We start from the raw sequence: 26558 nt of genomic DNA on the forward strand, positions 1-26558 counted from the left end.
AGCAGTTTTACTGTATGCAGTTTCAAGGGCACGGAGCCCAGCCTTTATTTATATTATAAAGAGATCACCAAATTGGCTCAAGGTTGGAGAAGGTGCTGCTGGTGCCACTGATGCATATTCTCACCCTCAATTAAACATGACCACAACTGCATCTGTAATTGTACTTATTTATGTATCTATATATTCAAGTCCAAATCAGGTAACTAGGCGCATTAAGAAGCAGCATCATTACAGATACAACTAGTTATGACTCCCTTAACTCCATTGGTTTCACTAAAATCTGGGTCAAGGGAGAATGAAAAGGAGTTCATGGCACTTGTTGAAGGGTGCATCACGTAATCACGATACCACAAACACTCACTCCCATCGCACTCCTGCTCTCTGCCCAGGTAAAAAGTGGAGGGAAAAGAGGAGCGGGTAAGAGGAAGGGGTTTGATATTAACCTGGATGAGTTCCTCAACACAACTGATCACGGTGTCATTTGGCGCACACGGATGTGCATAGTCTGAAAAATGGTCCTGGGGGAGAAACGCTTTTGCACCAAACAGTCACTGTACGTTTTATGGCAATGTGGTGTCACAGCTGCCAATGTAAACATGTCTGGTACAAGCTGGGTATGTACTCTCATTTGAAAAAACTGCATAGTCTGCAAACGATCTCTGTATATGAAACAACTTCAATGAATTCAATACAGAAAGGCCACCAGGATTCAGTACTTCAGTATTATTGAAACACCAACAACTAACAGCCATAGTTGGAGTCACCCTCTCTTTCTTCAAGAAAATAAATTTTATATGTTGTCTTAAACATGTATTGGCAAAGATTCATTCCAGAAAATAACAACAGGATGCAGCTATATAAACTTGCAGGCTGCTACTTTTTCTTTCACTTTCAAATTTCGATAATGTGAACAACACTTCAATAAGCAATATTTTTACTCACTTTGGGGCACACCAGACCTTTTAGTTTGATTTGCCTGCAAAACAAGAAACTACATCTTGCGATTTTTTAAAATTAGAAGAACTACCAAGAACCTGCAGCTTGTTAAAACAGAACTGAACGATGACCTTGAATCACCCCCAATGTACAGGCTCAGAAAGCCCAAACCAGAACCTTATTTTCTGTGGATTTGTATTAAAGGAAAACAACAAACATGGGCAGAAAGTCAAGAGATAATGTTTTTAAATCCCAGCTTTACCAGGTTTATCCTTTTTATGATCTTGCACATGTCCCTTCTCCAATCTAAGTTTCCCTATATAAACTACTGGGTAGCTGATAGTGCTTACCCAGTTTTGTCCTGAGCTTTCTTATCTACAGAGGAACATCTCTTTAAAGTGGCAAGCATTCTTATCTATGCTTTCATTGCAAGTATTTAAAGTTTAAGTAGCAAGAAAAAGTCAACAGTTTGCTTCCTCAAATATGTTATCATCAGATGTTCCTCAGGAATTTTGATCCTATTTCCCAAAGAGGAAATGCGCTCCAGCAGAGGAAAAAGACAGGAGCTACTTTGGGATCTATTATCTAATACTACAGAGATTAATCTTTACCAGCCACTGAGAAGTCATTCAAATGATCTCAGAATTGTATGTGTCAGGAGCATTTAAATATTAATGTACAAACATGCACATAACAGCCTGTGTGGCAACGTATTCATGCCATTATGTCAAGTCATGAGTCAGGTCATGTCATTATGACGATGATGATGGTGATGATGAGAGAAGGGAAGACTCCCAAAGAAATCATTCCCCTTTTCAAATATCCACAAGAAAGATCTGCCCTTATAGTGAAATGTCATTTGAAGTAAGATGGCAAAACAAAGATATACTTCAAAGCCCAAGAGATAAAGCAGAACGAAGCATTAAAAGCTGTCATCTTTTGGGGATCAACCTATTCACCTTGTAGACACAAAGACAAAATGTCTTCACCTGGGTTTGATCACATTTTCAGAGCGACTTACAAACAAAAAGGAAAAAAAAAGAAAATAGCAAAGAATGTGTTGCTAACACCGGCATTACTCAGCTAGTTCAACTACACATACATTACAGTACAGTTCAAAATCTTTACATTTGACTGAAAAGAAGAATTACAAAACTACTCACTTTTTCCACCCCATGATTTTTACTACTCCCATACACAGCAACTTGAAAAAAAAAAAAAACAACAGAAAAACTAACATCAGGACTGCAAATATCCCCTATGTCTCCTACATGTGTTCCAATGTTACCTACAAAGGAAAACCTTACATGAGTGTCTACTGCTCTCCTGTTTGTACAGCCAGGAACAAATACTGTGCCTTTTTGCTCTTTTAATTGCAAGCTCCTCTTGAATTGTTTTCCCACTGTCATTTCCTCCCCCAAATCCTTTTTGATCATTTTCCTTCCAATTACATCCCATTGCGTGTGGTCCATGTTCCTTGAACCCAGATACCTGATTTTGTATTTAGATGAATAAAACCTGGCCATTGAAACAAGTAGTTGAGACTGCCCTATACATCTGCTCAGTTGTTGTGAACAACTGTACAATTTGAGATCCACCACTCTCTTATATGTATATAAATACATACAAACACTTCTATATGCACACATACACACCTCATAATTCGATGACAGCACTGAGGACCACGCATCAACTAATCCCCACACAAACAGGCTAGACATGTGCCTGTGGACTTTGTTATGATTTGCTAACCTAATCCACCTAGTATGTAATTTATTGATTTGATTCCTTAAGTACTGGTTTGTAGCAAGTGACGTGTCAATAAGACAAACATACCCTGCACGAAGGGACTCCATTGTTTCATTGTCGTCTAAAGCCTGTCTAACTTTACCTGCAGGTAAAAGCAGCAGTGCTGCTCTCCTTTCAACTTTTCATTGGGTATCCCTCCTTTTCCCCAGTACAAAACAGGGTCTTTTTCTTGGTAAGGTGAATTTTCAGCTTCTCATGCAGCTACACAGTTGCTGGAGTTAATACAAGGCAAGGCACAGAAAGGTGAAGCCAGGGACCAGGAACAAATGAAAACGAAACAGGCCTCCTATCTTTTAAGCTGTCTAAAACTGTGTTGCAATTTAAGTTAATTATAAAACCACAACTTTGATACAAGAAAGTTACAGGTAGGCGGTTTGATCAATCAATCAGTGATGCTGTTTCCATAGTGAGGCCCTGCTATCCATAAAATTCCATCCCGCTTCCAACAAAACTAACAGACTTCCTTCCTTCAACGCCACAATCCCACGCCACGGTAACAGCTTTGTACTGTAAGAAATTAATACACAGTAAAACCAACATAAGACCTAGCAGATGAGACAGTGTCCATTTTCTACAATACAACAACGCAATGTTTTCATTTTCCCAGCAAACTTTGCCAGGGGTCATGAGGAACATCTCTAACACCTCTCCAGGTCAGCTCTTCACTCTGTACCAACAAAGCTCTAAACAGAAATGATAGCTGTAACACAGAAACTAAATTAAATCATGTATTAACCTCCATTCAACCCAATAGTTCCCCGGTGGTTTTGCAAACTTCAAGCTCATTTTTTTTAATCTCTTGATTAAAGGCCTGATAAAGCTTTACATACTTCATTTAGGTAACTGCCATTTACTCTGTTTCTAAGCGAATGCAGTCATATGTAACTATTTTAACATCAGCTAATTCGCAGATTGAAACATAAAATATTTACCAAGCAACTGAAAGCAACGATCATTTCTAGGCTTTGAAGGATGACATTAACCCAGTCTTCAGTGTGGGGGTTCCATCTGAGAGTCCAGTATATTTACAGGTGCAATAAAACACTGAGAAAATCACAACAGAACTGAAAAGCATGACTGCACTTGCAGTTTTCATATAACTCAGGTATAATCAAAATAGGACTGATAAAACAGCAGTAAAAGTGTCAGTGTTGAAGAAACTCTTCTTAGAAGAACTCTTCTTAGAAGGAACATTATCCAAAGAAGCCATAACGCAAGTCAGCTACTCAGATAAATTTTGAAGAGCAGTGCAATTCTACACTTAAGCGAATTTAAATTATGCTCACTGTATTTTATCAGAAATGTGCACTTACACTTCATTCTAGAATTGAAGTCTCATCTAAAGGCATAATCTTTGGATTTTAACAATTACCTAACAACTTTCTAGCTCAAGATAATGACTAAAAGTCTGAGTGCTCTTTATGACAGATGACGAAAGCTACAAACAGAAGAATAACCTTTGAAGAAATGTACAACACAGACTCACTGCAAACTAAATAAAAACTTACTACAAGTATGCCACCACTGTGTTTTTTCTCTGTTATGGAACCCAGACCTAAATAAACTGTTAAACACTTAGTGTAAAGGTATGCCAAACATTTCTCAGAACTTTCTTAAGGTCCCAACAAAAAACCAACCTTTTTTTTTTTTTTTTTTTTTTTTTTTTTTTTTTTTTTTTTTTTTATTTTTTTTTTTTTTTTTTTTTTTTTTTTTTTTTTTTTTTGCAAAACGAGGCCTAGGTTAAATATTTTATTTGGCTCCTGGAGATGGACTGAGAAGTTGGGCACTAGCTCCAGATCAGTTCTTGGACTCACATCAAACATTACCCTGTCATTTATCCAGTCAGTCAAAACAATGTTTTCCATCTAAACCTTTAATGTTTATGTCCTGAAAAACTGCTAATTGAATCCAGTTCTTGAAATTCATTTTTTAATCTATACCATCTAATTCAGAGATAATGAACAGAAAAGATAAGTATTATACAATGATTGCTGAAGGAATCCTTTAATACTCAAGTCAGAACATAAGACTGTGAGTTCCATAAAGCCATAAAGAAAATTAAGATTAAATAACATTTGTCAGTTTGAGAATAAATGTTTTAAAACACTGCAATATATAGATTCTTTTAATTCCAAACAGTTTTAGAATTCAAGAGTCCTTACACTGCTTTTCCAATCAAAAAGGGTAATCAAAACCACGCAGAGCACTTGAAATTCATTCTAGGCAAGAACTAGCAACATGTCAGTTCAATTCATAAAGTTCAATTCACTGCTTATAACAGCTTTCCTTAAACATGTAAAACTACCTCACAGCAAATGACCTTATGTGAAACAATATGCAATTAACCAAAGCACAAAAAAACTCCAGTATTTTTAACTTGAGAAACAGGCATATAAACTTCCAAAAAAACAGAACTGGTTCTCGGCAACTGCACACAGCTGCTGGAGCTGGAATAGTCCCTGTAAAGACAATTTTGTCTGTATCCTGTGTTCTGTACATATCCTGCCTAAAATATATGACGACACAAACTCAGCAGCACATCTTAGTGCTGGGTCTGCTCCTTCTTGGAGCTGACTGCACAACTGCACAGCTTCCAAAACTCAGCAAGAAAAACTGCTTATTTCTTCCTCATAGTCATAATCCTCCATAACATATTTATATTGTCACAGACAGATGATTACATCCTTAATCCTTAATGAAAATAAAACAAATATAGAACATGAAATCCAAAGGTGAAAAAGGCAACTCCCTAAACAGGTATTTTCCATACTTTTACATGAGACTCCAGACCTTTTTTAACATTTCAAAGATAAAGCAAGTCTGAACACTCTGAAAGGAGAAAAATAAAAGTAAAGCAATAACCTAAAGAGAAAGCTACAAAACACAGTGAAACCAAGGCAGCACTGCTCCATGCATCAGTCCCAGCTATGCATATTTTAAGAGTCTTACTTCTAAGTTCAATATATAAACACTCACAAATCTCCATGAAAACTAGATTACAAATTTAGACCAAATATTTCCAGAGTAAAACATAAGGATATATACTCATTTTACCTGTAAATATACATATATACACACACATACTTCGAAAAAAATAAGAAAACAGGTCTTTATTAGGTATTACCTGGAAATATTTCAGATGCACTTAAAGTAAATACACCAACTCTCAGAAATTTTTAAGACTTATTAGGCCTTCTCTGCAAGCAGAACCACCATCCTACTAAAACACATTTTGAAGAGACAACAAAATCAGCACTATTACCTATTATTTCCTAATCTCTCACTTCCACACAGTGACAACTTAGAACACAAAGTATGTGTTTTGTTTTGCTGGAAAGGGTCTATAATATTTTTCACCACTCTTCTAGGTCTTCTATATTTTTTATGAAAGCTCCAGCAACATTTTCAAGATTTTATCCTCCAAACCTATTTACCTGGTTCTTATTGGTTCATATATATATATAAAATGTTATATATGTTATATATATATAAAGGTAAATATAAGTAAAGAAAAAAAGCAGATAATTCTGGGATTCAGCAATAAGTTATTCCCCTTCTCAGCGTGCAGGTGAAGATTTCTGGTGATACCTAAAAACATTAGAGAAGTCCAGGGCCCTTCCCGGAGGAGGGATGGGCGCAAGTGAGGTGGACAGGATTTTAACTAAGGAAGTCGGCTTGGAGGGGGGGGGAGAAACACAAACAAAGAGATCAAAACAAAGAGTGTGACAGTCTCAAGTTCACACTGGGCAGAAGAAGCGGGGAAACGATGATAATGACGATAATAATGATAAAGGAGAGGGGTGCTGCAGCGCTGAGGGCGGCAGCGCCGAGGCGCTGGCAGCGGCCGCCGGCCCCCGCCTCAAGACCCCTGGGCCCGGGCGGGCGGCAGGGCCGGGCCGGGCGGCTGCCCCGCGCTGCGGGGCGCGGACATTTTCCTCCCTCCGCGCCCCTTCGCACGGGCGGGGAGCGACGACCCTGCCCCGCGCACGGAGGCCGCAGCGGCGGCTCCAAGCCCAGGTTCAATCTCAACTCCGCGCCGAGGCCGCTCGCCGCCAACGGCCGCCGCGCCTCGCCGCGCTCCCCGCCGCCGCCCCGGCGCTTCCTCGCGCTCCGCGCCCTCGGCGGAGGCGGGAGGCGGCCGCAGGTCCCCGCCGCGCTCGCCCTCACCTGTCAGTCGCAGCTTGACGGGCCCGTTGCGCCGGGCCCCTTGGTTGGACATGTCCCCGGCGGCTCCTTGCGCTCGGCGCTGCCTGGCCCGGGGCTCCCCCTGCCTCTGGGTCCGGGAAGGGAGACGGGGCGGGCAGGGGGGAGGGGACGGGCTAATGGAGTCGGGCCGGGCGCTCAGGGCAGCGGCAGCAGCAGCGGCGGCGGCGGCCGCCGCAGGAGGAGGAGGCGGCGGCGGAGGAGAAGCCCGGATGTGCCCAGCGTCGCCATGAGCGGGGCCGGGGCCGAGGAGGAGGCGGAGGAGGAGACGCGGCCGCCTCGCCTCGCCTCCCTTCCCCGCCCCCCTGCCCGCGGCCCGGGCGGCGAGAACAACAAAGCGGCGCAGGGAGCCGCGCGCCGGGACCTCCCTGCGCTCCACGGCCTCCCCCACGAGCTCCCTCGCTTCCCGGAGAGCGAGTCTCCCCCTTCCCGGACAGCGGGGAGGCGACCGCGGCCTGGAAACGGGAGACGGGAGCTTGGCCACGAGGCGGTGGTTCCACCACCTGAAGTGGGTTTTGAGGCTCTAGACGTGAAAAATCTGGGATGGCAGCGCAAAATGACCGTGGAGCCCTACCGAGGTGCCTGGTCATGCCGCTGAGAGCGGGCAGTGCTCTGCGTGGATGTGGCAGCGCAGACCCGTGGAGTGGAAACCATTAAACCTTGGGCTGGTTCACAATGGAGCAAAGGGAGATTTGGGCAAAGCAGCGTCCTCGGAAGGGGAAGAGCAGCCTCGCGTCTGTGCTGCATGGCCCCATTTCCCGTCCATCCGCTGGAGGAACCGTGGCTCTTAGAGGGACTTTGCAGGACTGTCCGTGAAGGACACAGGGCCTCCCAGTAGAACCGTGGAGGTTACCACAGTTGCAACTGGGCTAGCTAATAAACCACACACCTATTCTTATTAATAACCTTACTAATATTTTCTGTGCTTAGCGCGCCACTCATGCAGTGGCGTCATGGCACAGGCAGCCTGCGGAGCGTTACCGCACAGGTAGTCACAGATTACCCCGTGGTGAGCATTCAAACGGGATGCAAACATGACCCATGCAGCACAGAGCTTAGCATATCTATTGCTTCTGCCTAAGCCAGAAGTAGAGCTGGACCACCAGCATACCTGGAGTTGTCCCATCTGGTGTGGGCTTTTGGGCCGTATTAAGTCAAATCTGGGTCTGCTCAGAAGCGGGATGTGGTTCTGGGAGCACTAGGTTGTGCAGATCCAAATCTCCCTCCTTCCACGGTGTGCTGCAGGCAGCAGGCTGTCCCTGGAGGAAATTCCCTGTTTTCCTGCTGCAGTGGCACCGCTCTTGCAGGGTTAATTCACCTGGGAATGGAGGAGTCCCGGGATAGATCCCCTTCCTCATACTAAACTCTTTCCTGTGCAATGCATATTTAATAACAAAACCAGCAAGTGCTTGCAATGAACCTTTCTTTATAGGATAGACAAAACATAAGAGAAAATGCACTGATCTATTGCCTAGACATTATTTCAAGCAAAGAGAGCTTAAAACAAGTAAAACAAAATTTACTTCTAAGTGCAGACATACCTGATGTTATGCTTTACGTGCTGTACGGAAACAGTTAAAAACTTACTTCATAGTTACGTAAATACACACACACCTCAAAGACATTCCAGGTGTCCTGGATTCCTGCATTAACAGAAAAAAAAAACAGCTTTAATAATTTAAAGTCATATTAAAGTTTCAATCTCTTGCATATTCATGCAGCCAGGGTATTAAGCTTTTGTAAAACCAACTGTATAAAGCAAATGGCAGCTGCTTTGCAAATATTGCAACATTACCTGGCCACTGAATAGAAAAACAAAATATGAAGCCACTTTTCACATGCTTCGCATATTTCTAGGCTACAGTAGATTTTTTCTAACATGTAATGATTATTTGTTTCTAGTGTCTTGCAGTGCACTCTGGACTCAGGATGTAACAATTATAATTTAATTTGACAAAAATAGATTAGATTAAACATAGAACTTACTATGCTACATGATCTTTTTCTAATGGATAATAAGCATGAAAGATAGCAATGCCATTTTTAGAAAGTATTGGGATTAAATACAGCATTTGATTGCTCAGTAACTATGTGAACATTTTAATGTTTTTTATTAAAAGTGCTGTTTAAAAGTCACATGCTATAATATAATCTCATGCAGACTTTTTGGAATGCGACTTACCAGACTATAACATTCTAAGATTCTTGAACAAGCTGCTCATATTTTAATGAATATATAGTGCAAGTCTTGGGGTGTTAAGTGACAACTCATGCATTTGAGTTACTGTATAAAATGTATTAATTGCAAGAAAATGGTCAGGACTGTGTCCTCTGTAAAATGAGACCAGGTTGCACTTGGACAGATAACTACATCAGGTGCAAAATGCACTTTTCTTTCTTTGTGGTTTTGTAAGAGCATTGCTATGAACATTGCCTGGATGTTCTAAAGATTTTTCTGTCCCATTATCTCTCACAATTCTATAGGGTAATCAATATTTCTATTTGATTTTCCCCTTCACTGAGTGAAATTGCTAAAGAGAATTTAAGAGTAGAAGCTCAGTGCAGATCTGAACCTGTGCAAAACCTGCATTGAGCAGCGGTCAGGAAGCATCGCAGAGTGCCAAGAGCTGCAGGCCACGTGGGAGACCAAAGACACTGACAGTACCTGAAAGTAATGAAAGAATTCCACACAAATGGAAATCTTTCAGGATCCAGAGTTTCTTGTGCCAGTGCTATCCCTCGAGTTCTCAAAATATCCTTACAGTAAGGTAGTAGCTGCATGAGTGATCCTGGTTTGGCTTGTAGAAGCCAAGCATTTACATAAGTTTTGTCTTGGGGTATTACCATTTCCAGAGTGAGAAGAGATTTCATGCTTTCTAGTGCTGATCTGGTGAAGTAAGCAAGCAAATATTAGCATTTACTGCTGACAAGTGATCCGTGCTTCACTTGAGGCTGATATCATTGAGCAACAAATCCTTTCAGGATGAGGTAGCTAGCTCGGATCCGGAAGGGAGAGCCCTGCATCGCCCCGCAGCTCTTGTTCTGCAAGGCAGCCTCACTGCTGGACTTGGGAGGGAGATCCAGGAGTTAGCAACAGAGATGCAGTCTCAGGTGTTGCAGGAAATGTAGATAAAGGGCAAGATAAGATCAATCATCTTTAGGACTCTAGCGAGGTTGAGGAAGACTCCAAAAGCACAATGTAATGTAGTGATTAGTATCATGTTAATAAAACTTCTTTCAAAAAAATATCTAGAACTACAAAAACTTATTTTGTTCTGTGGCTGCACAAAAGAAAAAAAAGAGCTTTGATTCCTGAATTTCCCAATAGGCAGAAAAAGAAGGCTTTGCATTAAGATAGTTCTCAAAGGATTTAGAGATTTTGGGCACTGGAAAATGTGAACAAATGTCTTTAACCAAATTGTGCTCATTTTCAGAGAAGGATATTTTTAGTTAGCGTTTTGAGACAAGGTCCTTTCCATCTTTAGAAACAGAAGAATATATTGGAAACTCATTCCTCAGCATGTGGTATGTGTTCAAAGCACATCAACATGTAAGAATTACATTCCAGTTCTTTCTGTATAGAGGTTTAATCACACCACATTCCTCTAGCAGTAATGAGAGCTGGCTGGTGTTATACCACATTCTTCTCTAGCTTCTGTGATGATATCAGGGAAGCAAGAGAGTCCTGACCCTATTGTTAAGCTTTTGTGAATAAACGGTATTCTCCATTAAAACAACAACAAAAAAGTATACTTAAAATTCTGTATTTCTTCCTACTAGTCTTTCTTTAAATTTCCAATAGCCCATCCAGGTGTGATTTAGAAACACCACCACTACAGATCCTAGCGTTAAAAACAATCAGGAAGGAATTACACCACTATTTTCTTTTTCTCTATAATGTATTCCCATTGTGTTTGCAATTGCTAAGGCCAAATGAACTAGGTAGAACTAGAAATAGTTCTACCACCCAACAGTCCAGTTCTGAGAAGAAAAGAATTAAACATCACCTAGGTAGGCCCATTAGGAGTTATTGGGTTCAATTCAATGTGCAGAAAAATAAAATTGAAATCTTTACACAAGTCTTTGATCCCATTCTTATCCTATTTATCTTTCTGTGAAAGTTATCTATTCTATGAAAAAAAAAAACTATATGAAGTGATAACCATTTATACTATCAGTGTTCTCTGTCCCTTTCTTATTTTGTCTGATTAACTAATTCACTTTCAAAGCATTCCTGTTTACCTCTTTGCATGCAAAACCTCATTAGAAAGAGATTTGCTGTGTTTCCTGCCATCACATTGTGTTCCACACTACCATGTTCTCCCTGTCCCAAGGCCATTTCCATGACAAACAGCAAGGGTCTTCAAAGCAAGGACTCTCTCTTGTCATGTTAATGCGGTGCCGAATACCAAGTAGGTCATACCTGAGCTGATATCCCAATACACTACCCAGTAATATCTAGTCAGTAATACTAAACTTAACAACATCAAACCCAGATTCCAACATTTTATGAAAAACGGAATCTGGACAAATTATTTCTCAAAAGTCAGTGGCCACCGCAAGCCACTTCCTTTAAATATAGGCAAAACGTTTACTGTGATGAAATATTCAGTAAGAGATCAGTTTGCTTCGCTATCCGAAAGATAACAAAACAAAAAGTGCCTTGAATTTTGCTGGCCTTATTCAGCTTGCAGAATCTTCTTCTGCCTCACTAATTTCCACAGATCACAACTCCCCGATGCCACCTAGAATGCAGCTCTCCTGCTACCTCACCCATCTCCAACCTACTCCGTCAACATCCTTGACTGCACAGGGCACCGCTCTCCCTTTTTGTCCCTTTGGCACAGTTTTTTTTTTTCTTGTAATCTTTCTTTAATCCTTTCATAATTTCTTGTTATAGCAAGAGTACTTTCTAAATTCATGCAGATCCAGTCACATTTTTGGCTTGTACCTACATAATTTCTGTCCTCTGTGAGGTTCTTTTATTATTGCCCCTGCAGCTACTCTGTACAAAAGCATCAAACTCACCTACTGAAGTAATAGAAGTGCTTCTACATTTCAGGGAGGAAAAGACAGTTTCATTTTGTACAACATTCCTTATTTTTTCTTTTGGTGAGTATGAAAATTGCTAGGCTGGAGCACTGTTTCAGATGTTGAGAATTATGGAGGAGTGAATAACTACATTAAGGCATTCAGATGCAAATACCTGGTTTAGGTCTGACATTACAACTGAGAGACAGAGAGTTAACCCAGCAATGGGAGACACCTATCCAAGTTAAATGATGAAGAAACATGTCTAGACAGACTCTAGTTCTCACTTAGACTCCCTTTGGCATGCAGAGACAGTGTTTATGCAAGAGGTCAAGATTGAATCCATTTCTAAGCTAGAGAGCATGATGAAGCTTTTCAGGAGAAGAAACTAGGAAGGAAATCTCCACCCATGTGCCGGCTACTGAAAAAGGGGACAGAAGCTTGGAGCAGCAGACACCGTAGCCCTCTGAGACAGGATGTGTCTTGGGGAAATGATGTGTCTCTGAAGGGAAATGACTGCAGCTGTGGCTACAAAAAAATGAAAAAAAAAAAATGCATGAGCTCCTATATCACAGGATTTTCCAGTGGTTAGTCACTAAGATAACTTCTAAGTCCATCCATCCAGAACAGATTAGTAACTGATGCACAGATATTCCATGCACTTTAGCCATCTTATTTCCTCATCATGTCCTGCAGAGCAGCACTATCCTGATGTGATTTTAGAAGAGGCAGATATTAAAGGGCAGATAGGCATCGGTGCAGAATAAGGAGATGCGGTGCATTTTGCGGTATTGCTAGCTGGAGGCTAAAACTCACTTTCTGAAAGAGGTAAATCTATCATTCATATAAAATGAGAAATCGTGCCCTGACATTTGAGCAAATGAGGGGAAATCAAATGTATTTTATTTTTCACATCCGTGTTCCAGCCCCAGTCCTGTTCCCCAGTTGAGTCAGCGCGTTTTGCTGCTGTTGGATATATAGTGCCCCATAAGTTACAAATTACAGGTTTTGCATAGCGTTTTTAAGTCTAGCAGAATAGAAAGAGCCTAATTTCAGGTGCTAAGTGTTACTGAACACTACTAAGATGACCTGAATTGCGCGTTCCGCCATGTAACTACTCCCTAGGCCTCTCTTGGGTTGCACTGTGCATGAAGCAACTGTAGAATCTTATCCTTAGAAGATTTATCTGATGAATACGAAGAAGTCCATAAAAAAATAAGTTCTTGCAGAAAGACAGTTGGAAATGGTCCCCTCTGAGTGACATATCAACAATTTACTACCGCACTGCAATATCTGTCTTCAGATATTGTCTGATTCAAATTGACACCGTGTGTGTTTGTCCCAGTAGCATTCAGCTTAGACAAATGAAGTGTTATCAGAAAGACTGTCAGGCCGAACAGCTATCTAAAAGAGTTGACATATAGAGCTGCTTTCAACCAAGCCACATTATTAAGCTACTAAGGAAATAGCAACTCTTCTCCAATCTTTCCTATCCCCTGTTGCCCAGCATCAATTTGAAATAATAAATCTGTTGTCTGCAAAAGATGAGCTGTGAGATCTCTTGTACTCTAGGTCTCTTCAAGTCTTCATTCCACTGATGCTGAGAGCAGGGTGCCGCCGACATTGATGCCAAAACCTGACTCAGTCCTGCTGCTATGAATTTACCCCTTAGACACTGATTATCAACAGTGATGCATTGGAAGGTAGCTGCCATATTAAATCAATCTCCTGGTCTGCCTAGTTAGCATCCTGCTTGGGCTGCAGCCAGTATTTAATGCTTTGGAAGAAGTAAAAAATGTTCTGTGATGCATCTTCCATCGCTGCAGCCAAGTAAAGCAGAGATGCCTTCCTGAATCCCACAGAATTCTACAACATTATCTGATAAGCCTTAATACTTTGACATAATTAACTTGTTCTCATTGGTCTTCGTTACTTATCTAGATATTCAGGGATTAAAACTTCATGTTTCTGGCTTTGCAGAATTCCCTAAGTGTCAAGGGTTAAGACGAGGTTTTTAAGGGGGGCAATTTATCTCATACCAATCCATTGTGGTGACTGTGTGGGGGCTACTGGAGGCAAATACTGACATGGACATGCAATGAGGTTGGCGACAGACTCCTCTATGTAACTTTGGCCATGAAAGCACCTTGGAGCAGAGTAAACCATTTAAACAAAAGAGCCCTCACCTTGTAATTCTGTTTTGCTGTCGGTTCAAGCACATAGAAGCTTTTCACCTATCTCATTAAAGTGTCTTCTAGAGATTTCAGCTCAAAGGATGAGATTAATTCCAGGAGAATTATCAAATTATAATGATATTATGTACAGGTCCTCGGCTCTGCAGGGCTCAAAGACAAAATTAGATAACAAAGCCTTAACCCCCACAAGGATGCAGAGTAAGTAGATGTAAAATGTGCACGCAGCTTTGTGAATTACCAAAAAGAAACAAGGCTTAGCAGCTTCTGAAGCACTGAGGTTTATCCTCTCCTCTGTTTCATGTTAACAAATTTGTAGACGTTTATAAATATGTTACATAAAAAAACTCTATAAATAATTTTACTGCATGATTCCATTTAATAAACACAATCCTCAGTCCCCCTCCACTAATTCTTCTTGAACTGCAGCAATATCAACCACATGCCAAATTTGTACTAACTTCTTTTATGCTTTCCTTTAACAGGATCCCCCAGAGGTCCACCATGAAAGTGATTTAAAAGAATTTAAGATAGTTATCTCTAAAAACAGTTTCATCCTAAAAATGTTCAAGTTGTGAGCCAAATGAAAATGGCACAGATAATTAAGTAGGTTAGTAGGGCTGATAAAATGCCAGAAGTAACTTAAAGCAAAATCTGTCACCATGTATATCTGGAATCATTCTTTTATTCTACTCTAGAAATCCTTTAAAAATGTAACAGAAGCCCCCCCCCTTTTTTTCCCTTTCTCTTTTTTCTTAAGGGGCAATTGGTCTGATTATTCAGTACATGCAGTAAAAACATAAGGTCTTACTCCTGTAATCAGATGGAACCAGCCTGCAAGCAGATGCAAACAGCCTTTATACTCATGTGCATTCAATTCACAGACTGCAGTTTTGATTTTTGAGCAAATGCCATATCTAATTTGTTCTGCAAAGTGCATTGCACAGTTTGGTTGCTACAAATATAACAAGTATTTGGAATATACTGCTGGAATAACATTATGTTCTGATTTGAATCTAGTCCACTGCTGGTTAGCTATGAGGAAGCAAGCTTTCCATTTAGCCAAAATATTTTGTCATGTTTATTCATGATCTTTTTCTGTTGCTTTGTAACTATGGCATATTAAATTCTGTTAACCACTACAAATGCACTGTGCAATATAGCAGATCAAATTTTGCAGCAACTTAGAAATACTCATGCAGGTCTTTGTTTATATTGAAAAAATAGTTTAGAGGTACTCTGGACACAAACTGGTTGCAGAAATGGTCTGGTCTAGTATCTTTTGTAACTTGCCAGATTAGTTGTTATTAAAATGTTATTTATTAAAAAAAGGTAGATCTTCATTGTTACTCTTTCTCAAAGCTCTCCTTTTTACTTTCTGACTCAAATTTAAGTCTTGAGCATTTGGTACCATTCCTCCTCTCATTACGGTTTTGCTTTTCTAATCCATGTCTGGCCACAGTCTGCAGGTGTTGATACGCACTTAAGTAATAGCTGCAGTTTTGGAGAAATATATAATTTCCCCCCTCCCCACGCTGTAGGAAAAGAAAAAAAACTGCTTTTTTTTTTTTAAATAATGAAACATGAATGTCCATTCCACCTCCACTCCTCCCTTACATTTCTATATTGGTAGTGTTCTCTCTATTATAAGTTATATAGACTGCAACACTTTTTTTTTCAGCCATTAAGGGAAAGGAAATGACATATGGAGAAAATTCAAGTCCCTCCTCATTCTTCGAGAGTCTATCCAGAAAATCAGAATGCTGAGCTCTGTCCAAGTGTCATTTCCTGCTAGGAATTGGGAAGGGGAGATGAGGGTGGGAAGAGAGATGCATATGTAACATTAAATTGCTGCTTCTGATTAAGAGGCATATTCTGCAAATAATTTCATAGCATTGCTTTGAACAGAACTGAATGCCTACAGCCCAAATATGTGTAGCAATACACTGATGAAAGAGCTATTTTTGCATCTGTTTCATAGAGTGGGTAAAACTGAAGCAATGTAAATGATGGAAATGTGCTTTGGAGATTATTCAAGATTTTCTGATAGCTCCATCCCTCCACTCTTGCACAGGCACACAAAGCAGTTACAGACTCCTGCTATTACAGCTATTCTACCACTGTGAACTTGTATACAATCCAACCTGTTACAGAGAGCACAAGGCAGCCTTCTACCATCATTACAAGAAATAATCCCACTTTCAAAATCTGATCCTATGATTTTCATTCCACATGGCAACACAAACTGAAACATGAAATAAAGTAGGACACTTCCTCCATATACTTTTGTTGAGCTCTATGGTTGAGCTTGGGGGTACAGCCTAGTCCCTGGTTCCAGTGAAGTCAACACCAGTGCTTTTGCCATTAGCACATTAGGCAGCTGAACTCCCTTCCAAGCTGTTAGATTTCTACATCACTTCTGGATTTGGCCCATTGTGTTATTTAATTGATTAGCACAGCATTTTCATGTGGTTACACAAGTTCAGCTTAATAAGAATTAACAGGATTCTCTACCCTGTCTTAATTTTTCTCTTTTCTTCATTTTTTTAAATCTCAACTTTACTTCCCTCCCTCTAATGAGGCTCCCTAGGGCAGAGGGTGAAGTGAAGCCTGGAAACAGGCCACGGCTCTTCCATGAAATCTCCGGGCTTCTGTGGAAGAGCAGCCGTTTCCTGGAGCCACTGCAAGACAGACAGTGCTCTGCAGAGCACTAAGAGGACGGGAAGCTGGGGACCCTTAGTCCCTATGGAGTGATACAAGGCTCATGACAAATTCTTAGCCACCTATGTGCTGAGTGCTATAGCACAGAGAGGAAGGATGTGTTTTCCAAACACAAGCAACAGTTTTACACACTTGCATCATGGAATGCATGTGGCTGGAGCTTGCACTAGGGCTTACACACTTGCCAGTTCAGTGCAGTAAAAGGGCTTGCCCATCCTCTCAGGCATCCCCTCTAAAAAAATATTGCTCTGAACAAACCAATTTTAAAAAATTCAAGCACTGAGCTTGTTATGGACTTCCTACAATATGTAAAGTGAGCATTAACTTTTTTCCTTCTCTAATCTATCAGCAGTCATTCTTAGTACTCATCACTTGTTCTGAATGACACTCTGCTCTCTCTCCAAAATTAGATACACTGCCTTCAAGCTATTACATTGTACCTTACCAAGGATGAGATGTAATGTTCCTGAGCTAATCCTACACTCAACAAAAGGATGATGTTGACCAGAGGTCCTAAGCATTCACTACAGAAATGGAGATCAGGATTCCTGTGTTCCAGGCTACATCAGCTACTCTCCAGGCATTTATCGATGACTTTCTTGCGTCTTGATTTCCTTTGCTGCAAAAGGGAGGTAGAAACGGAAGAGAGCCATGTAAATTCCTTCTCTTGTAAAGTTAGAGCTATTCTTTTCCAATAGCACACTATTGTTTAGTTCTGTGTAATTTAAAAATCACTCTAAGGAGCAGCAGGAAACAACTTATTCCATAAACTAACTCCTGGAGCAAGCACAAAGAAACTTGTGTTATTTTGACCACATTAGCTCTAGCCATTTCTCAGTTTAAACAGTTCTTCCTTTAGTAGAAAAAGGATGAAGATACTATTGAACAACTCCATAAAGCCTCTGTTCTCCTCTCAGAAGCTAACATTCTGGAAGCATCAGGTACAGGCTGCAACAGGGTCAGCACTTCCTAGATCAGAATTTCAGAGATGGTTGCATCACCTTAGACTGAAATCCCACCATCACTCCACAGCTAAAATAGCATTAGCAACAATCACATTCCAAGCTGGTTGAAGTCAGCAGGGGTCTGTTGTTATTGTTCTCAGCAGAGGAGTCTGCAGAGCAGCTTATAAGGCACCAGGCATTTTTATCAGCCCTTATCCTGAATTAGGCATTTAGTGGATAAAGAAGTCTAATTCTTAAGCAGAATCAAGAACAGGGAGTGGTAATTCTCCCCTCTCCTTCTGTTTCCACCATTTTTAAGACAGAGATTAGCTAATACAAGTGACTGTGATCCTAACCTCAGAAATAGTTTGCATTTTCTTAGAATAAGGGAGTGACTCACCCCAGTCACTTATTCATAATCACCGCAGATCATTGCTTGTGGAAACACATGCTGCCAAGAACAGGACTCACTAGTGCATAGGCTGAATAAGTTTTTCTTGGATAAAAACAAAGTCTTGGTCCCCAGAAAGTTAATTAAGCCACTGAGCTGTCAGGCATGTAGGGAAGAAATTACAGTGTTCTATTAACTCCAGGTATTAGAAAGTTCTGAAACAAGCCGTTTGGGAAAGTAGAGCTAATACTATCCAGAGCTTTCTACATTCTCATCTTCTTGGGTACTGAGAAGACTAAATGAGGTAAAACAAATCCACACTCTAGACAATTAAAATGAGTAAATGTACATTTAAAGTAATAAAGATAACCCTTTTAAAAGATTACATCTTACAATAAATATTTGTGTTAGATACTAAGGAATTAGTACACAGTTGCTCCCTGTAACTACAGGAGATGCCAGAGTGGATTTTCATACCAGTGTTTTCTTAATATAAGAAGATCTATCATCATACCTGAATGCCTCTATACTGGATGAAACTCCTCATCTTCTTGAAGAGATGAGTTACATTGCCTGTAGCACCCTCTATCGGAAGATGCAGTATTTTACAGAGTTCAAAAACAAAAGTTAAACAATAGACTATACAAGTTCTTGTGCTATCATCTGCCTAAACCCATCCAGAGTGCATGCAGTGCATACATTAGGTGGAAAAAGCTGACTAAACAGTTACTTGCATATAGTTCCAACCTGCTTAATTCATCACCATGTCTCTGCCTGTGGCTTTCCTGCAGCTGGTTGGTACCACCCGCAGTTTCACTCATTGCTGCAAGAGGGAGACAGACTAGGAATGTGCAACAGCTCTGCTCCAGTCTCACCCCTCAGATCAGAGTTAACCCTCAGACACCATTTAACTCCTCAGTCAAGAGAGGCAATAGGATTAAGACCCACTGATCAGATTGTCTTTGAAGAACTTGAAAATAAAGCTTATTACTTGTGGCAGCTTCATTTGAGACTAAAGCATCAGATTTTAATGCTGCTTATATCAACATCAAGAAGAATCAGCACGAACAAGTACAGGGCACTTTGAAGTTATAAAACAGCATTTTGCAACACGTAAAGTTCCTAACCTTGTGTTGATCTTACCTGTTATGTCTCTTTCTGGTGATACCTAACCTACCTAGGGGAACTCAAATAGGCTTACAGACAGCCTAGTAGAATTATGCTTATGCTGGATTTATTCTCTTATCCAATATTGCCACACAACTGATTGGGCTGCAATAGATTTTAAAGGACTTTTTTTTACTTTCAATAGGAAAGAATTGTTTAAGAGCATTTCCTACATTAACTGAACATACTGATAAAAATGTAGACACCCACCTTTCTCTAGACCATTGCTGTGGTACTACCTTACCTAATGGCAAGTCTTTTACCTAGCAGGAAAATATATGAATTCAGCTATGAACAGATATACAAGTGTATGCAAAATACCTGCAGAGGCAGAATTGCCCTTTTCTTGCAGTAATCCTACTTCGATACACATAAAATCAGAGCCTGCAACGACCAAGCTGCTTTAAATCTACCAATTTGAGATGTTAATCTCTTAATTTAGAGCTGCACTCACACAATACATTTTCACCAAAAGTTTTTCTTGAGAGCCATCAACAAGAGTCCAAATTGATGTATTGATACCACTTTATTGAACTTCAACCATAAAACCCCTTTAAAAGCCTACTCAGTCTGTTCATTACTGTAATAGGTCATGTAGAGTGTAATACATTACACAGAAGTTACACAGAGCAGTGGCTCATGCTTTGAGAACACTGTATTATCCCTTTGCATTCTTATCCCTGAGAGGGACAGCAAGAGTCAGAAAAACAGTGAGTATTTACAAGTATACATCAGAAAGAATGAAGTTTACAGTTTGAAATTCACATCCTATGTACAGTTTTGAACTGTTCAAGTATGTCTCAGTTGGACAAAGTGCTACAGGTCACAAAAATCAATAAAAAGAGGAGATATTAAGACATACAGAAATGGCAACCACTTGGTACCAAGCAACTTGTCAGCAGCTGCAGTGTGTGCAAGATTTAGAAGTTGAAAGTGTCTGGAGTATTGCCATGAATCTGGAAAGTGTAGCTGGCAGTAGTAGATTCCGGTACAACATTTTGGTCTTCCTCCTCCTAGAAAGAAGCATGAGTGTGAAAGTAGTTTAGCCAATTAATCAATGAAGCCAGAATACAAAATAACAACCAGAATAAATGGTCACCAGCTGCAACTTACTTCTGCTGAGAAATATTTCTCAATCAGGGTTGATGAGGCTTTGTACACTTGTTCATTCTCATGCGATTGAAGAGCTTCAATTTTGTCTAGACCTCCACATTCTTCAATCATGAGACAGAGTTTTTCAGTCTCATTAATTTTTTCTGCAGCCTGCAAGAGAAACAAGAGACTTTGGCTGCTTTGCATCAGCACTAACCAGTGGAAAACCATTAGCAACAACCCAGACTATAATGGAATATGTTGCACCTACGTACCAAGAAGATATTGGAAATAGCATCCAGAATAACCAGCACAGTTTTGCTGTCTTTAGCTGAGAGGAGGTTCAGCAGAGGTTCAACAACACCAGCCTGAACAAGATATATGATCTGGTCAATTGTTCCACCACTTGTGTAGTTAGTCACAGCCCACACAGCTTCCTTTTGAGATTTGAAATCCCCCTGTGAAGGCAAGAGCAGGGTATTTGAACACAGACAGTAACAGTAATAGCATTAATTCAGCTTAAGATACAGAGCTTATGTTTACCTTCCGCAGAATACCAATGAGATAAGGAACAAGCCCATGATCTACAACTCGCTGAATTTGGTCCTGACGTCCAGCAGTGATGTTGGACATTGTCCAAGCTGCTTCTTTTTGAATGTTGTTCTTGTGATGAGAAAGGAGGCTTGGAAAGACACTTAATGCTCCTGAATCAATTACAATTTGAGTCTGGTCATCAGTACCAGTGACAATGTTTCCTATGGCTCTTAATGAAGGAGTCTGAAAGACATGAAAATGCGGAGAATAGTGTCATCTAAGCCATATTTGCACAAACAGCTCTGCCTGCTCTCCTCTTGCTCTAGCATTCCTAGTTAACAGCATGATATGTTTTCCACTAACAGGTTTTAAATGCCAGGAGATGAGCATTACCTGTACAAACACATGAAGAATGTAAATCTAAGGACAATTTGTGCACATCTATCACTTACAGAGCTTAAGAAACCAAGTTTCCTAAACATAAGCATACTTTTCCTTATACAATAGTTACACTATACCTTGCACAGGCCCCAGTTCCAAATACTAGCTCTAGAATTTGGATTTCCAGCAGTACCATAGCGTTGAAGTTGACTTTACAAATGCTTACTATTGCACTCGCCTCTGCATTAAACCATTGATTATGCTAAGAAGTCTGATGGTCATCAAGAGTAACAGCCTATGCTTTATCAGGGGCAACTATCTTCAAGAGACTTGAGCTTCTATTTATGGAGTGATCATCCGATTTCTGTAGAACCACCACTGAGTTAAGGATCCTGGTCTAACAGGAGTTTGTTACTTGAACCATAACAGCCATCTGGATGCTTGCTTACCACAATAGGTAGTTCACTGCATCCTAGAAGTTTCACAAGCTGTGGTACCAGTCCTGTTTTCACCACAACTTCTATTCTGTCATTGGAACCATCTGTTAAGTAAGACAGTGCCCAGCACGTGTCTGCTAACACCTCATGATCATCATGGTGCAGGAGTCGAACAAGAGCCGGAAGAATCTGCTCTATAGCTTCTATGGGTGGTGCAGGGTTCTTATTACGACACAGGTTTGAGAGGGTCCAGGTAACATTGCGTAAATATCCAGACTGCAAGAATTTAAGTAAACAGTTAGCAATAATTTAGCACTTTGAATGAAGTCATAAACAGTAATAACTGAGCATATTACACACTCACAGCCAGAGAAGAGAGATCAGGAACAGCTAGTAGGGACAGCAATGGGTCAATTGCACCAAACTTAATAACCAGGTCTCTGTAGATAGAGCCATCCCCTGAAAAAAAAAAACCCAAACCACACTAGAAAAAATGCTTGAAGGATGTACACAGACTCATTTCATGTTAAGTAACAAAAACCACTATTGTTGAAGAAAGGCTAGATAAGCAGAAGCCAAGAGAAGGACAAAGACTACAGTTATGGTTACTTGTCATATGACAAGTAGACATCTAACCAGACTAGAGAACTGCATTTATGTTGGAAAGAGATCAGCATATATTTCTATACTATTTAAGAACATGTAGTAATCCTTGGTTGCATCTCTACAGGATAATGCTGAAGTTTCAGAACATTCTTTACTGAATTTATACCAACACTTTCATTCCAGTAAACAGCTATTCCTTTGAAACCAGATATACATTTAGAAATCATCTACTTCTTTCCCTCCCTTCTCTAAGAGAATGGCTGAGCAAAACTCAATTCTTCGATCACAAGGTTCATTTAAATATGAGAAGATTCCTTTGTTGTAGCATGGCTGTATAGCTCTTAAGACAGAATTGACATATACTGATAAGAAATCTATGTATTAGAAATCCACAGGCTTTCAGGTATTGCAAAACGTTAGATCAGAAGTCACATGAGGAGATAAGTCCATAGCATACTCAGCATTATAGGGCATGTTTATTCTTGCAAGACCTTAAGGTAGGAGTTCCCAAAGAGCTCAGCGCACACAACATATAACGAGTAAATAAGTCATGTCCCCTCATTTCAGTTAATAGGATAGGTCTGAAGTGTGGTATAGACAGACATACCTGCAATGTTTCCCAAAGCCCACACAGCCTGTTCACTAATGTGAGCATGAGGAGAGGCCAATAGAGAAATAAAGGCTGGAATGGCCCCACCATCTACAACAGCCTTGGTTTGCTCTGAGGTGCCAGAAGCAATGTTGGTAAGTGCCCAGGCAGATTCAAACTGAATAGGACTGCAGTCTGCTCTCCCCAGGAAAGAGACAAACTTTGGAATCAAGCCAGCTCGAATTATGTTGTCTATGGGGGGCTGCTTCTCTCTTGAGAGGAGTCTCCTACAAAGGGGCAGAAACAGGAGGTATTACTTCCACCTGCAGAGATCTGCACAACAGATTCTGTCAAGTCAGTCTAGAAACATTCATTTAAGAAGTTATTTCAAGACATTCAGGTCAGAAGACAAAGCAACAAGGCATGAAAGGAAAATTCAGTCAGACTGCAGCCAGGCTCACCACTAGCATGTAAAGCTAGTTCAGATTGCTGCTGGCATGTCTTCACTTTGAGACATTCTGCCCAGCCTCTGAAATGAAGTCAAGTCATGGTACATTTGAACTACTAAGAGGTTTCTCAGCATTACGTAGGATAACAGCTGCCAGAAGCAATACTACAGGAACATACAGGCTTTCTAGACTGTAATTTGACATATTTTTAAGTCCAGTTACTTAACTGTTGACCAAATTCCAAGGCAGATTACTGCACTCATACACATAGGTGGGGATAAAGTTTACAATATAAGGTTTTTTAAAAAACAGCTTAATGCCACCTGAAATCAATTACTACTTCCTAGTGAATTGCTCAGGCTCCTTGAATATCCATGGTTTTGATGAAATGTGCATGTGACCAAATTAAGTTTACCAAAACACTATATTTGAGGCCAATTCATGCATTTGTTGAAACATAGTTTGATAAGGAAAGGTAGATCTGCTGCCATAGGTAGCAGCTTCAGTTAACTATTCTTTTTATCTTACCCAGTTATTGATCTGCACAAGTGAACCAGTTACCTTTAAACTCCTTACCTGGCAGCTTGAGTAGCCTGAAGTTGAAGCTCTGTGTTATTACTATTAACTCCCTTGACTATTTCTTCAACAGACCAGTGTGTTGAAACCTGTACAAGAAATAAATATATTTAGATTTCTGGGGAGAGACATGTCTTTATAACCATAGAGGCTCTCTAACATTCATATAGTACAGTCATTTAACTAAGCAAGCAACTTTCCCTACATTAAAAATACTTTCAGTAGATTAAGTACTTCACACCACTAACGCAGCAGGCTTAAACACAGCTGCCTGAAGTACCTTTTAAGAGGTTTTACCTGCAAAGGAAAAAAAGTATTGCAAACAAACCACTTGAGGAAGAGCTCTACAATTTGGGTCACTGGAATTGGGTACCTACTTGATTATTCTTGTTTTCCTGAAGCGGGGAAGTAGCATCATCAGGTAAAGTGCTAACATTTCTTCTTTTAAGCATCTGGTCATCCTTCTTTGCTTTTCTCAGCTCTACATTGACTTCAATACGCCTCCTCCTCATTTCCTAAAGGACATGCATTCATTAGTTAATGGCATTTACAAGTACAAAGCACATTTAGAGAGACAATGTGCTCTCCATAGCATTTATTCCATCAAAATACTCACCGTGGTATCCTTTCCCTTGTTCTTGAACCTGTTCAAGCGAGCTGCTGCGTTGGCATTCTCATTAGTAGACATCTTGTTATTAGTCAGGCTTCAAGTGATGCAGATAAAGAAAATAGCCTGAAAATAGAGCACCCCCAGAGTTTACTCCATGACAGTTGAGGTTTAAATAACAGTGCTAAGTTCTTAAGTGACACTTATCTATCCAAAGAAAGACAGCAACACCATAGCAGTTGTCTCTTGAAAAGCCAAGAACTGCCACAGCAGCAGAGACAAAAGCATTTCACCTATCTTTTTAAAACAATTCCATCCACAACCGCTATCAGAGTCCCTGGTTCCAGGAACAGGAGGGACCTTCTTCCCCATAGATGCATTTTAAGGATTTTTTTTTTTTTTTTCTTCAATCAGCTCAAGTCCCTACCACACACATATGCGAGCCCCCCTTTCCACCCGTACGCACCGAGAAAGCCCCGCGAGCAGCGCTGCCCCTGGGGCCTGCTAGATGCCGCAGCAGCAGCGCTAGGGACAAGACGAGCCCTGCCGCGGCTACAGCTACAGGAGACCCGCCTCGCTTCAGCCGCCGCCGCCCCGGGACACACAGACCCCTCGGCCACGGCGCAGCCCCAGCAGAAGGGGCACCGGGCCGCCCCAGTGCCGCCCGGCCCCGCGCCAGCCCGGCGCGGCTCCGCACCCGCTCCGCTCCGCAGCCCGGCTCCTCGCACGCTGCCACTAGCGCAGGCCGCTCCGGGCGGGATTTAAATTTCCCGCGCCCTCGCGCTGCCATTGGCCAGTTCGAGCCATAGCAACGCTCCGATTGGCCAGTTTGAAATCCGCCTCTTCTCGCGATGAAGAGGAGACACTCACCTTCGGGCTCCCGGAAGGGCGGGTCGGGCGTCACGTGCTCCAGGAGCCGCCCCGCCCTAACACTACAACTCCCGGCATTCAACGAGGCACGGCTAGCGCCAAAGTCCAGGCCTCGGGGCCCGAGGGAGGTGGCGCGAGGCACGATGGGATTTGTAGTTTCCTCGGGCCTGAGGGAGGCAGGGAGATGGCTGCTGGGGGCTCTCCATGGCTATGGGGCAGAGCGAGGTAAAGTGTCCTCGAAGCGCTCCGTCTGAGCAGTTAGCAGCAGTAATACATCCACTCCTCACATGCACCCCAAGTATTAACGTTATTAACATCGGGTCATTTTGTGGGACTGCCCCTGCCATCTTTTACTGCAGCCAAGTTTGAGCTATTACAAAGAATGGATTACTAAATCCAAGTATCCCATTTGGAGGTGCCCTTCAAGCCTTAAAACCTAGGGAGAGGGGGAAGATCCTGCCAGCAATTTTAGCCATAATGTACAGCTCCAGATGAACAGCTCCAGGAAGTGTCAGAAATGCGTATTGATGCGACTTCTGTTCATTACAATTTCTTATACTGATCTGCAGATCAATATAGTTGTTAATAAATGCATGTGTAGAGATGGAATTATTATCAGCGACTGTGACTGTTTTGACCTTCATAAAGCCATCACAAAAACCCATTTAAGCAAGAGTAAGGAAGCTGAGAGAGAAGAAAGCAAATCAGTCACATATGAAGGTGCTGAAAAGGAGTAGTTCAACAAAAAGAAGGGAGCAGCTCAAAAGAGACTCTGCGGTAAAACACCTCATATGCAGAAGGGTCAACCATGTGGTGTGAAGAGAGCTGGCTCACTGGGCAGCGTAACCTGGATGAAGGAGCCCAAAGCCGCTCTGAGGGCCCAGAGCAAGGGAGGGCTGCCTGTGTTTTGGAAATCTGAGGTAGCCCTGAACCAGGTACCGGAGAGGGTGAGGTGAACACAGCATGGAGTGGGAGGGAGGCTACCATCACTCCAGGGGTTGTCGTAAAAGCAGGAGGCTGGAG

The 26558-nt window shown here is 41.3% G+C and overlaps 2 protein-coding genes across 2 annotated transcripts in view; both read right to left on the bottom strand.

Moving 5' to 3' along the window:
- SMURF2 (SMAD specific E3 ubiquitin protein ligase 2) overlaps positions 1 to 7009 on the bottom strand; it is a 50775-nt gene extending 43766 nt beyond the window's left edge. The window contains exon 1 of the mRNA XM_026046868.1: positions 6913 to 7009. Within this exon, the coding sequence (XP_025902653.1) occupies positions 6913 to 6964 (52 nt within the window). The 5' untranslated portion in view covers positions 6965 to 7009. The remainder of the gene's footprint in view (positions 1 to 6912) is intronic.
- A 12892-nt stretch (positions 7010 to 19901) lies between these two features.
- Positions 19902 to 25043, bottom strand: KPNA2 (karyopherin subunit alpha 2). The gene is made up of 10 exons (XM_026046873.1): positions 24675 to 25043; positions 24436 to 24573; positions 24059 to 24147; positions 23052 to 23320; positions 22203 to 22297; positions 21851 to 22114; positions 21030 to 21263; positions 20762 to 20944; positions 20508 to 20657; positions 19902 to 20407 (listed from the first exon to the last, which is right to left on the bottom strand). The coding sequence occupies exons 1-10, from the start codon at positions 24744 to 24746 to the stop codon at positions 20315 to 20317; spliced, it is 1587 nt and encodes a 528-aa protein (XP_025902658.1). The 5' UTR covers positions 24747 to 25043; the 3' UTR covers positions 19902 to 20314.
- Positions 25044 to 26558: the final 1515 nt, after the last annotated feature.

The sequence above is a fragment of the Nothoprocta perdicaria genome, unplaced genomic scaffold, assembly GCF_003342845.1.
Source record: "Nothoprocta perdicaria isolate Ctin4 unplaced genomic scaffold, notPer1 scaffold_46, whole genome shotgun sequence".
NCBI classification, from domain to species: domain Eukaryota; kingdom Metazoa; phylum Chordata; class Aves; order Tinamiformes; family Tinamidae; genus Nothoprocta; species Nothoprocta perdicaria.

Bases quoted from the DNA above. Each gene is read 5' to 3' on its own strand.
- KPNA2 (XM_026046873.1), bottom strand. From the start codon at position 24,746: ATGTCTACTAATGAGAATGCCAACGCAGCAGCTCGCTTGAACAGGTTC. The intron at 23,321-24,058 runs GTAAGGAGTTTA...GCCCCTTTGTAG, and splicing joins CAGGCTACTCAAGCTGCCAG to GAGACTCCTCTCAAGAGAGA. The intron at 22,298-23,051 runs GTATGTCTGTCT...TTTTTTTTTCAG, and splicing joins GGCTTTGGGAAACATTGCAG to GGGATGGCTCTATCTACAGA.